The sequence below is a fragment of the Cicer arietinum genome, chromosome 3 (genome assembly GCF_000331145.2).
Source record: "Cicer arietinum cultivar CDC Frontier isolate Library 1 chromosome 3, Cicar.CDCFrontier_v2.0, whole genome shotgun sequence".
Taxonomy (NCBI): domain Eukaryota; kingdom Viridiplantae; phylum Streptophyta; class Magnoliopsida; order Fabales; family Fabaceae; genus Cicer; species Cicer arietinum.
The window spans coordinates 29913478-29926903 of record NC_021162.2 but is presented as its reverse complement, the minus strand read 5'-3'; the positions used below and the strand labels follow the sequence as shown (position 1 = coordinate 29926903).

At 31.6% G+C, this 13426-nt stretch overlaps 1 protein-coding gene and 2 pseudogenes across 1 annotated transcript; 2 read left to right on the top strand and 1 right to left on the bottom strand.

Annotated features, from left to right (window-relative positions):
* LOC113783976 (uncharacterized) overlaps positions 1–3110 on the top strand; it is a 14200-nt pseudogene extending 11090 nt beyond the window's left edge.
* A 322-nt stretch (positions 3111–3432) lies between these two features.
* Positions 3433–7955, top strand: LOC101492952 (uncharacterized; annotated as a pseudogene).
* A 2392-nt stretch (positions 7956–10347) lies between these two features.
* Positions 10348–11383, bottom strand: LOC101488711 (germin-like protein subfamily 1 member 17). The gene is made up of 2 exons (XM_004513475.4): positions 11208–11383; positions 10348–11071 (listed from the first exon to the last, which is right to left on the bottom strand). The coding sequence occupies exons 1-2, from the start codon at positions 11323–11325 to the stop codon at positions 10524–10526; spliced, it is 666 nt and encodes a 221-aa protein (XP_004513532.1). The 5' UTR covers positions 11326–11383; the 3' UTR covers positions 10348–10523.
* Between the last annotated feature and the right edge of the window lie 2043 nt (positions 11384–13426).

Below are 13426 nucleotides of genomic sequence, written 5' to 3'. Positions count from 1 at the left end.
CTTAATTGTTATGTGTTAACTGTTATTTTTTTTGGTTGGTGACCCTTTACAATTATTGTGGAAATCTGGGCTTTGCCCTCAGATGAGAGTCAGGACGGTCCTACCGGTTCGTACCCTACGGACGGGAATGGAGATGGGAACGCGTGACTGCAGTTACGTTAGGAGGATCTCACGGGGCGCGTGAAGATACTCAGGGTGTATAGCTTTTTGGTAGGATGATCAGATTAGGATGATGTATAGGGACTAGGTGTCCTTCTTTTTGGATTAGAGTATTTTTAGTTTGGAAAACTATACTTACACTAATATTGTCAGTTTGACTTTTTACTTGAATGGGTCCCATGTACAATTTGTTGTTGTGTAAATGTTTTGGATTTATAATTGGAGAAACTTTTCCGCTGCTTGTAAATTATAATGACTCAATTATTTATCCAAAGGCATTTCCTGATTTAATTCTCTGTTTTATTTTAATTCCTTTTGGAAAAAAAAAAATTATACCCTCGCTTTGAAAAACGGGGTGTTACAGTAACACATTGCCGAATCGTAACTATAAGGCAAAGAAGTTATTGTGTCCAATGGGCATGGAGTATAGGAAGATACATGCATGCCCTAATGACTGTTTATTGTATAGAAATGAGTTTGAAGAGTTGACTAAGTGTCCTAGGTGTGGACTATCACGCTACAAAATGAAGGATGGTGATTCCATTTATGAAGAAAGCTCAAAGAGACCTCATGCGAAGGTGTTATGGTATCTTCCAATAGTTCGAAGGTTCAAATGTTTGTTTGCTAATACAAATGATGCAAAGAATGTAAGATGGCATGCCGATGAGAGGAAACGTGATGGACAACTTCGTCACCCAGCTGATTCTTTGCAATGGAAGAAGATTGATGATTTGTACCCGGAGTTCGGAAGTGAGCCAAGGAACCTTAGGCTTGGACTTGCTACAAATGGAATGAATCCATATGCAAACTTAAGTAGTAACCATAGTTCATGGCCTGTTCTACTAGTTATCTACAACCTACCTCCTTGGATTTGCATGAAGCGTAAATACATCATGTTATCTATGATGATTTCAGGTCCAAAACAATCTGGAAATGACATAGATGTTTATCTAAGTCCATTGATTGAAGATTTGAGAATGCTTTGGGAAGGTGTTGATGTGTTTGATGGGTATTCTCGTGAATATTTTAATATGCGTGCAATGCTATTTTGCACCATCAATGACTTTCCTGCATATGGAAACTTGTGTGGCTATAGTGTTAAGGGAGACAAAGCATGTCCTATATGTGAAGAAGGAACATGCTACCAACAATTGAAACATGGAAGAAAAATTATTTATGTTGGGCATCGAAAATTTCTCAAGTCTAATCATCCATATCGTAAGTTGAGAAAAGCGTTTAATGGACACCAAGAGCATGAAATTGCTCAAAAAGCCTTAACTAGGGAGCAAGTTTATCAACGGGTTAAGGATATAAATGTTATCTTTGGAAATAAACAAAAACAGACATCTGAGAAAAATATATGGAATAAGAAGTCTGTGTTCTTTGATCTTCATTATTGGCCTAGTCTAGATGTAAGATATTGTCTTGATGTGATGCATGTAGAGAAAAATGTGTGTGATAGTGTAATTGGAACACTTCTCAACATTCAGGGGAAAACAAAGGATGGCTTAAATTCTCATCTAGATATGGTTGATATGGATAGCTCCACAATCAACAGGTAAACGAACATATTTGCCTCTTGCTTGTCATACATTGTCAAAAAAGGAGAAGAGATGCTTTTGTGAGTGTTTAAGGGGAAAAAAAGTGTCAATGGCTACTCCTCAAATGTCAAGAGTCTTGTGTCAATGAAAGATTTGAAATTAGTTGGCTTAAAGTCTCATGATTGCCACATTTTGATGCAACAACTACTACTAGTGGCTATACGTGGCATATTGCCTAAAAAAGTAAGAGAGGTATTAACTAGGTTGTGTTTATTCTTCAACGCTATTTGTAGCAAAGTCATTGATCCTCAAAAATTAAATGAGTTGGAAAATGAAGCTGTTATTATCTTGTGCCAACTAGAGATGTATTTTCCTCCTTCTTTTTTTGACATCATGGTTCATTTAATTGTTCATTTAGTTAGGGAGATTAAATTATGTGGTCCTGTTTATTTCAGGTGGATGTATCCATTCGAGCGTTACATGAAGATTTTAAAAGGATATGTGAAGAATCCACACCGTCCAAAAGCATCTATTGTTGAAAGGTACATAGCAGAAGAGGCTATTGAGTTTTGTTCTGACTATATGTCAAAAGCAGAAGCCATAGGAATTCCTAGATCTCGTCATGAGGGAACATGTGTGGGTAATGGTATACGAGGCTTAAAATTTAAGAGCATGGGACGAGAGGAAGTAATTCAAGCACATTTGTCTATATTGAATAACACTAATGAGGTTCAACCTTACCTTTCTACTCATAAAAGCATTGTGAAGGAAAATTATCCTAGAATGAATGAAAAATGGTTGTTGAATGAGCATAACAAGACTTTCTTAAAGTGGTTTAAAGAAACCATTTTAACCAACAAAACAACTTCTGATACACTAAAATGGCTAGCAAATGGGTCTCACTTTGATGTCATAACTTAGACTGGCTACGATATCAATAATTTTACATTCTACACAAAAAGTCAAGATGACAGTAGTGCCATGCAAAATAGTGGGGTTATGGTCGTAGCTGAGTCCATGCATTTCTCTAGTTCAAAAGATAAAACCCATGTTACAGCATCCATACCTTACTTTGGGACTATTGAAGAGATTTGGGATGTCGATTTGATTAAATATAAAGTGCCTCTTTTTAAATGTAAATGGATTGACATCAATAATGGTATTAAAATTGATGAATTTGGTTTTACATTGGTGGACCTTGAAAATGTAGCGTATAAGGATGAGCCTTTTATTATGGCATCCCAAGCAAAACAAGTGTTTTATGTTAGTGATCCTTCTAACAAAAAATGGTCAGTGGTTCTCCAAGGTAAAAGTTTTCATGGACCAAATGAAAGTCTAGATTCAACGCTAGATGTTTTGAGACTCCTCCATTCTCACAATGAATACTTACTTTCGTTGAAGAAACTATAGTGGACGATGAGTATGCCACTCGTGATGATCATCAAGAAGGCATATAGGAGAATATTCAAACATAAGACTCGTAAGAAATAAAACGGTAATAATGATAATTTATCTTAATTAATTTCACATTATCTGTAATATTTACTTTGATAGTTTATAGTTTTTACCAATATATGATATGATTGCCTATTATTATTTTTCTCCATTATTTTGAAAATTTATTGACCATTATTATTCTTTTTTAAAAAGGACACATGAATAATTCATCAGCTCATTCGCAAAGTGTGGAGGTACTCAATCTACAGAAAGAAATGGTAGGCATGGTACACGTATGGCAAAGTTGAAACGTAAATATATGATAGGTAAGAAGTTATCGATTGATTTAGATCCATTGACGGGATTACCTTCAGGGATAAATAGGAAAAACTTTAAGGGTCATGTTGTTTCCCTTGCTCGAAGCTTTGTCAGTATTTTGGTGGATAATTGGGACGACGTAGATAGCGACTTGAAAAATCAGTAAGGGGAAGCTATTAAGGTACTTGTAGTTTTGGGAATATTTTAGTATATATATGATTTCGTAAATATATTTTAATGCCATACACTAACTCCTCCATTGGTTTTGTAATGTAGGTGAAATGGGATGTTCCTGATTCCCATTTTTTGAAAAAGAAATGGATTTCATATGCTGGTGAACGTTGGAGGGCATTTAAAACTAGTTTAGCATCTAGATATTTAAATGGTGGGAATTTGAGTCACAAGTCTCCTCTTGAGGCATATACTTATCTTGATAAGGACATACGGAAGGCGTTTGTTCAGAAGCGGCAGGATCCTTCCTTTGTGGTTAGCTAGATTTATAATTTAATTTCTTTTAATAATTTATTTCTAGTATTACATTTAATTGGTACATTACTTATAATAGGAGAAACGAAAGAAGGCACAAGTGATCCAATCTCATAATAAATACCCTCACCTAATGTCTCGTGGGGGATATGAGTTGTTTACTAAAAGATTGATCAATGAAAAAATAAAGCAAAGACAAGAATCATCTGGAAATTCAATACTTGCACCTCCATCTCCACCATCACGACATGAAAAATGGAATAGAGCCCGACAAAAGCCATCGGGAGATTACTCATCAGAAGATGCTCGTGTCATTGCAGAAAAAATTGTAAGTAATTGTGTAATCAATTATTAATTTAAACTAATAGTCATTGGTGATTTGTTCTTGCAAATGATTGTGGGGGATATGAGTTGCTTACTGAAAGATTGATCAATGAAAAAATAAAGCAAAGACAAGAATCATCTGGAAATTCAATACTTGCACCTCCATCTCCACCATCACGCCATGAAAAATGGAAGAGAGCCCGACAAAAGCCATCGGGAGATTACTCATCAGAAGATGCTCGTGTCATTGCAGAAAAAATTGTAAGTAATTGTGTAATCAATTATTAATTTAAACTAATAGTCATTGGTGATTTGTTCTTGCAAATGATTGGTTGTTGGAATTTAAGTGTGAGTAACTAATTCTACATTGATTAGATATGAGCTAAATGAATGAAATATATTGATTAGATAACCTTAATTGTGTTTATATTGAATCGAAGGTAACACAAGTAGTTCAAGTGATCAATGGTGGTGGTTTCATAAACTAGCCCTGGTTGAAATGGTTCAGATGTTGTTATTTCCCTGCTCCATAGTCATAAGGTGTTGCAACATACCCTGAATCTGTGGTAATTGGAGCATTCATATTGTTAATTTGATTTGCTGCATTTAGAAAAAATATGTCAGCAAGTGTTATATTTTTATTCCTCTATTTATAATAACATGTAGAATAAATACAATAAATGTTAATTGATATGATTTGCTAATTCAATTCTTAATATGATTCTAATTCAAAAATTAATATTGAACAACTATACAATAGAATAAATACAATAAATGTTAATTGATATGATTTTGAATTTGGTTTCAAGTGTTACAATCCATTGGACAGATTGGGCAATGAATTTACCTTAACTATACCGTAATTGCTGTTTCTATATAACATTTATATGTGTTTTTTGTTTATGTTTCTGATTTGCAAATTTGATTTTTGAAGCTATGTGTCATATAGCTATTTGATTTTAGGAAAATATATTTATGTATTATAGCTTATTGTTGAAGTTTAATCTTTTATATGCTGATTTTATTGTTGCTTGATTTTAAAGTGTGGCTTTTGAGATTTTGTCCTACCCTTGATTCCTTTATGATCATTGTATGGAATCCAGTTCTTATAAATTTTATAAATTATATATTAATCATTAATTAAACTTCAATATGTCTTTTATATTAATCATTTAAAAACATTAATTAAATCTTATAAATTCTTTTTATGTCTTGTAGGATTCATTGGTTGAACAAACGTCTCAAGGAACCTTTGTTCCACATGGACGTACAGATATCTTGACAGCGGCCATTGGGAAACCTGAGCACCCTGGTCGTGTTCGTGCTATTGGTCGAGGTGTGGGGATTCGATAATACTTTGGATCACGTTCTCATTATGCCTCTACCCCACCAGCTTTCAGTAGCCACCAAATAGAGGAGCTTACTAACGTGATTAAAAATAAAGTGTTGTTGATGCTATCACAACAAAGCCCAAATTGGTTCATGAAGAGAAGTTGTTCTGTTGAACTACCTATACTAGAGGATGAGGACGATGATATTCTCGAATAGTGTAAATTGTATGTTGATAATAATGATTTTGTAGTAGCATATGCTAATGCGTACAAGTTGGGGCCCACCTTACACAATCAGTTGTTAGATAATGATATGGTTAGGGTGCTGGTTACCAAGGTTTTAGATGCAAATGCTCAAGTACCTATACCCACTGATGAGGTGACAACAATTGATCATGCTTCAAATACTTTCATTCAATGGCCAAAAAGACTTTTGCGGCTTGCTTCTGAAGTGTTTGTTCTTGGACAAAGCGATATAGTGGAGTTGTGTATGGGTAATCGAGAATTGTGCATCACTATTATACTAATATGGTTGACGTAAGTACATTTAATTTGTAAAATTAGTAAAAAAATTAATTTCATTTATAACAAATACTTATTTTAATTTATTTATTTTAATATCTTAGATATATGCATCGCCTTTGTATTGACTTGGGCAAGAGTGACGTGTATGGATTCATTGATCCGTGTTTCATTTAGAGTGAATATGATTCTATTGGGGCTCAAAAGTACATACAAAATAAGTTGCAACAGGATCAAAAAGAGTGTTATCTATTACCTTATCTCAACAAGTAAGTAAAATTTTATTATAATTTATCCATTCCAAGTTTATAACATAAATGTACTTAACATTTTTACCTTTTTGTACAATGTAGTTGTCATTGGCAATTGCTCGTTATTTGTCCTAAGAAGAATACTATAGTCTTCCTATGTTCGTTGGGATGGAAACCAAATAAAAATGTCACGCACATCGTCGATTTGTAAGTGTTTATTGTATTTCCGGTATATGTATTTCAAATGCACATTTAGATCTTTTTAGAAATGACTATGTTGACCTTCTACAAATTCAATTAAACATTGTTGTGTTGGCACAAAATAGAAATGCTAAGGCACATGCAAATGCACAAAATTTGAGTTTTTAGATTTTTTGCTTTTGTGATAGATATATTTCGAACATACTTGATGGCACAAAATTATTGTATATCAAAACTTTTTTAAGAGGCTTATGGCTTTAAAGGTAGTGAATAATATAATAATATAATTTATCTCTATGTGGTTTATTTGCTACAATAATTTGTTTTTCTTTATTAATTTTATTTATTGGCGCTTTGTAGTTAGCTAAGTTAATATTTTTACATTTTGACTAAAGTTTGAATTCTAGTACTTTAACTCCTTTACAGCTTTCTGAGGGTTTCTATCTCATTATTCTTCTCTTAACCATTTATTGCATGGCATGATTTGGTAAACCATCCCTTTTTCTCATTGTTGATGTAAGAGCCCCTGAATCTTAAGAAGTGGAAGGCATAAAGAGGGAAAGGGAAATAATTAGTTAGTGGAAATAATTTCAAGTTTCAATGTTTTTCCTCTCTATAATTGACAAAGTAATAAAACTGTTCCAATTGCATTCATTAAAACATGCTATTTTATTTATTTATATGCTAATTCATCTCTATGTGATTTTATTTGCTACACTTTAATGAATATTTTATTTTTGTAGAGCTTTGGGTGAATATAATAAGTCGCGAAGATTAAGAAAGAACAAGCCCACATGGAGCATTCCCATTGTAAGTTGTTTAGATTATATATATAGAATTTCAATTATAATTTATATGTTTTTATCTATATAATATTTACTCATTATAATTTACATATAATATTCAATTTTAGTGTCAAAGACAACCTAAAGGTTATGAGTGTGGTTACTACATTATGATACATATGTTGAACATTGTATCTAGTGGTCTTGTTGATTCATGGATGCGGGTATGTGATAGATTTTTTCAAAGTTAGTATTAATTAACTACTTATGATTTTTATGGTCACATGATTTAGATAACTTTGTTATTTCAATGTTTATAATTAAGATATTTGGAGAATCAAAACCATTTGAAGATGAAGAAATGATGAATGTCCGATAACGTTGTGCAAACTTGATTCTTGAACTAATAGAAAATGTTTGAAGCACTTGTATCGTTTTAGTATCTTTAGACTGTTAATAGAAGATAATATATTTTTTTTTAACTAGTGAATATTATGTAGCTCTAAATTTGATAATTTAGATTTTGTAAAAAAATTATGACTCATTGTCATTGATTTTTAAATGTAAAGCTTCATATGAAGTTTTGTGTTTTATGGTTGAATGAGAAATTCTAGTTAATAATGTAATATGTGAAATTATGAGGATGCATATGTAAGGGGTGAAAGTTATAAAAAACAAAAAATTAAAAAGTTAATTATTTAAATCGATTGGCTCATCGATAAAATAAACAATTTTGAATATGACTTGTAATATTGGTTCAAATTTAACCGATGTAATAAATCAATTTTGAATTTGACTTGTTATATTGGTTCAAATTTAATCGATCTAATAGATTAATTTTGAATTTGACTTGTTATATTGGTTCAAATTTAACCGATCTAATAAATCATTTTTGAATTTGACTTATTATATTGGTTCAAATTTAACCGATCTAATAAATCATTTTTGAATGTGACTTGTTACATCTATTATTTTAGCTGATTTAATAATTAACTATTTATTACAACGCTTGATGTTAGATCGGATAAGAAACCGATCTAACAAGTACATAGGAACCGATCTAACAAGGTTTAATTGCACTAGTGAACCATTCAAAAACTTAATAGATCTATGACAAAGGCTCGTGCAAATAAGGTCCAAAGTACTCTAGTTCAACTCATCATCAATTCAATGGGAGCAAGGGACCAATATGAAGGAAATGAGCAAAAGTTTGTGCTTGTCATGGAAGCAAGTGTTGAGGGCATGAACCATAGACTTGCTGCCCCATTTGAGGCTTTATTTTAATTAAATTGTAATAAAAAGTGTAAGGGACCAATTTGTCCAAATTAGGCTCAAAGACATTTGTGTGTTTAATCTATTTTAAAGCATCCAAAGACTTAAATGGTGTGTGGTTCGTTTGAATTTAATTGAAAGAATTTCCTAAAGAAAATGGAGAGCAAAACCATAAGTGAATTCAAATAGAATGAGAAAATAGTACAAACATTAAAGAAGGAGGAGTGACGCTTACATCTGAAAAAGGCCGAATGAATTTCCATTCATTCAGCCTTATAAATATAAAAGTGTACCCACTCAAAACAATCATGGCAGTCGCACCATCATCATTGCAGTTGTCCCCTCTTTATTTTCATTCGATTTGTAACCATTTGTAAATTATTTCAGCTCTATGCATTGATGTTAGATTAATTGGTTGATATCTAGTACTTTAAGAGTTTCATTTGCCATTAGTTTGTTTGTAATCAACATGAGATGCTCTAGATTATATATAGATGCATAATATATGAATAAAGTAGAAAGAATTTTGATAAAGAAAAAAACACTCACTTTGTGTGAATTTGTGAGCATTGATTCTGTGGTTCTAGATTGGACCAACCTCTCATCTTATCAAAAGACCAAGTAATTATGGTGATCATCACTTGATTTATCATCCTTTATAATCAATAGAATTACTGTGGTGCCCCATTTCTCATCTTTTCCACCAATTTCTGTCATTTTATGTCTAATCTTATAACCAAATATTTAGTAAATTTAAAAGAAATGGTTAAGTGTTTAAGCAGTTAGCCATCATTTTCCCTCTACATATTACCTTTCTAGGTTGTGAAAAAATCGAAATAAAAACTCGGTCATATATATTTCATTTTTTGATTGCTTTTAATAGTTGATGGAGCTTTGTAAATATAAATGGGTCTTTAATTTGGAATACCCTCATGATGTAACCATTAATTTCTCTTACCAATTTTCATAGCAAGTTTCCATGGCTAATTCGCATAATTCATTGTGTATTTTAAGCTCATTAATTCCGAGAATAAAAAAAAGAATACCAATATTTGTTTTATTTTGAAATGTACAATAAATACCAAATACCCATTGGAAAGAATAAGCCAAGGTTTGTTGAGGGATTCCTCGAGAGAGCGAGTAACACTATTCCTATGCAACTGCAGCAATGATGGTCTAAGAACCAGCACCTCCCCTACCGATGGTGATTATCTCAAGTGGAAAAGATTCTTCGATTGTGCTAGGTGTTGTTGTGTTGTTTGGGGGAAGAGATTTTAACATTTAATAGTAAATGAAAGGTTACAGTTTTGGTGCGTAGAAGTAGTCACATGACTTTTTTGCTGGGGTTTTAATCTCAACCATATATTTTGATCTAATCGTTAATAATTATTCTTTACATTTCACATGAAAAACTCATTCGGACAAGCTATGTCATATATATATACAATGCATCCGAAGATTTATGTTAGTGCAATGCATTCGGGAAAACAAGGGTTAAGATTTATGCACAAATATCGATCTTTTTGAGACACTAAATCATATTTGTTAAATGGCTTGGGACTCAATTGTTGAATGGTGCATATGAAAAAATATACGTTGAGACTAAAAAACTGCTTAAATGGAGTTTACCCATGGGATAAGTCTCCATAATCGTACGAGCGACACCCTAATTCATAAAAAAAAAAAAAAAAAAACTTTGTAACTTTGTAAGTTGTTCAACTCAACAAGAAATCACTCAAGAATAATGATAAGAATGATTATTTTACAAAAGTCACAACAACAATATAGTAGTCAACTTAATTAAACTCCAAATAAAACATATGTATTTAAATATAATTTATATGAACTTTATTTATTACAATAAATATTGGTATGCAGACAAATCATGTTCTCAAACTAGTTGTTGTCATACCAAGACTGCTTTTGAAGATAATCAATTATGCTCTTATCCACTTGGAAAGCTTTAGTAAGAACCTCGTCAGAAATAGGTGGATTAGATTTGAACAAGGCATTTGCAATAGTGATAACTCCAGGATTTTGACTGCTAAGTCCAGCAATGGCAACAGCGTTGCCATATCCCACATTTAGTTGAAAATGAATGAGACCAATTGGGAACACAAACACATCACCCTTGTTGAGAACTTTGCTGAAGAGACGATTGTTGTCTTGATTAGACGTGACAAATCCAACATAAAGAGTGCCTTCGACGACTATAAGGAACTCTGTGCCACGAGGGTGAATGTGGGGTGGATTTAAACCCTTTGGTGCAAAATCTATGCGAGCCAAAGATATGCCAAGTGTGTTTAGTCCGAATAATTGGTCTACAGTAACAGGAGTCACTTGAGAGCCTAATGGATTAGAGGCATTCCCAGGTTCCACATGTTTGAAGAAATCTTCAGCATTAACAAGTATAGGGTCTTTACAGAATTTTCCATTCACAAATACTGGAAATTTTGAAAGCATAGTTATATATTATATAAAACAAAAATTTCAATAGGATAATTCTTTTTGAAATGAGGTAAACCAGAACAAAACTTAAAATTTGAGTATTAGTAAGACTGATTAGAAATATATACATACCACCATCTTTGGGGTCTTTGATTGCAACACAAAAGTCTTGGAGAGGACTGGGGTCATAAGCAAAGGCAACACATGATGCCAAAGCCAAGATGCTTACAAGGAAGTGCAGAGTTTTCATGTTGCTCTTCTTTAATGATTCTGCTTATGTAAATTACTTGTTAGAATTGAATTTTGTTGCATGTATAGCTTGCTATTTATAACAATGAAAAGTGGTTTGTATTTGATATTTTCCGTTGTTATTATTTATTAAATAATGAACAAGTCTTTAACAATTACATGTGTGCTTGATCTCCATACCAAAGTCAAGTAAATTTTAGGCTTTGCCGTGTCCACTAGGCATTGAACTTAGTACCTGTTCTTGGTATGCTAAATCAAATTAAGATAAGTTTAGACTTTGTCTTAGTTTATCGAATATTGCATTCTCTATTGCAAATTTACCTTTTGATGCATTTTACAATTAAAAGTTTCTATCGTCAACAGTAGTAAGTGGAATGTATAAATCTTCTGAGTAATTGCGTCACAATCATAGTATCACTAATAAAAGTTCGCAAGGCAAAATAGAGAGACCGTTTCTGATACACCAGGTCAACATAAAATAAAAAAATCTCACTAATTTTTTTAACAATAGTAGGTAATCTTATTTAGTATTTGTATTGTATCAAAAAAATAATATAATTGAAGGTCGATAAATATTAACTAATTAAGAGTATTTTATAGATGGAGTGTATCATATTTTACACAGTCAAGCTTATTATTTTTTTTCTTGTATTACAAATCAGATGGAGTATATCATAACTAGTATTCGTTCGCTATTGAATATTTCAATAGAATAATATTTTAGAAGATTATAAACATTCTTTAAAAAAGATGATAAACATTGACTACTATTGGTTGTTATCAATATTGTGATATTTATTTTTAAATTTAAATATATATTTAGTTCTTGTAACTTTTTTTTTTTGTATTTGTAAGTTTTTGATTTGGTTCACATCTCTGCAAATATAGTTTAATTTTAAAATACTTATTCCATCAAACTTCATTTACAAAAACTGTAACACAATTCAACCTAAATATAATTTAAACATTACTGTTTTTAACCTAAAAATAAACTCCAATATAATTTAATATAACCTGTTTTAACTTCAAACGTAACTCTAACGGCTTCATTCTAGCTTCTTCCCTAAACAAACCTAACATTAGTCTCAAATGTTTCATTATTCTTCCCTAAAAAACTACATGCCTACCTAGATTTGGGTTAGGGTTCCAAATACAATATTGGCACAAAACAACTATATTTGCAGAAGTTGTTTGTTTCTTCTTTCGATTGATTCGCTTCAATATTCTTTGCGTCAATAGATGGAAAAAGTGAAATAAAAGTTAGTGATTGGGAATTGTTTCAAAAAGATGAACTGATTGTTTTCGTTAATAGAAATTGGATGGAAAAACTATTTTAAAATAAAACTATATTTACAGGGATGTGAATCAAACAAATCAACTAACGAGGATCAAAATCAAAAAAAGTTATAATTGCATAGACCAAAGATATATTTAAACCTTATTTTTACTTTGGAAGGTAGCAATTGTATTGAGCATAATGTTCACCAAAAGATGGGTGTGTTAATTATAACTAGAGTCTATAAATTGAGATTCTATTCTCTAATGAATTTTAATAACCCTCATATAATTTATTCCTTAAAGATGAGAGTGTTATTTGATAATATTTGTTGAGTGTACAGTGAAAGTAAGAAGCATCTCGGAAGAACTTAAGAAATGAAGTATCAAAGCTAGTATGCATTTGGTGTTTTAAGCTACTTTGTTATCAGAAATGTCCAGAACCATAAACTAGTTGTTGATTGAGATGACCCTAAAACTTTATAAGGTGGTTGAATAGAGTTCCAACTCAAATCAAAAGTGATGATAGAGTACTAATTCTTATTGTATAATCGCTTATAAAATCAAAAGATATCATAATTAAACACACTAATTTGAAAAGTCAATTTAACACAAGCAAATGCTTTAATTGAATCAAACAAAAATATAATGATTCAATTACGGGAACTAACACTAGAATGCTGCTTAATGGAATAAACAAATCATATAAAAATTAAGTAAACACAAAATTCACTTTAGGCATAATTCACAATTTTTATATCTTTCCAAAAAAAAAAACTTATCAATTAACAACTCAAATCATGAAAAATATTTCAAAATAAAATTTT

Excerpts from the sequence above, each read along its gene's own strand:
- LOC101488711 (XM_004513475.4), bottom strand. The coding sequence starts at position 11,325 with ATGAAAACTCTGCACTTCCTTGTAAGCATCTTGGCTTTGGCATCATGT. Across the intron at positions 11,072-11,207 it reads CAAAGACCCCAAAGATGGTG|TATTTGTGAATGGAAAATTC; the intron begins GTATGTATATAT and ends CAAAATTTCCAG.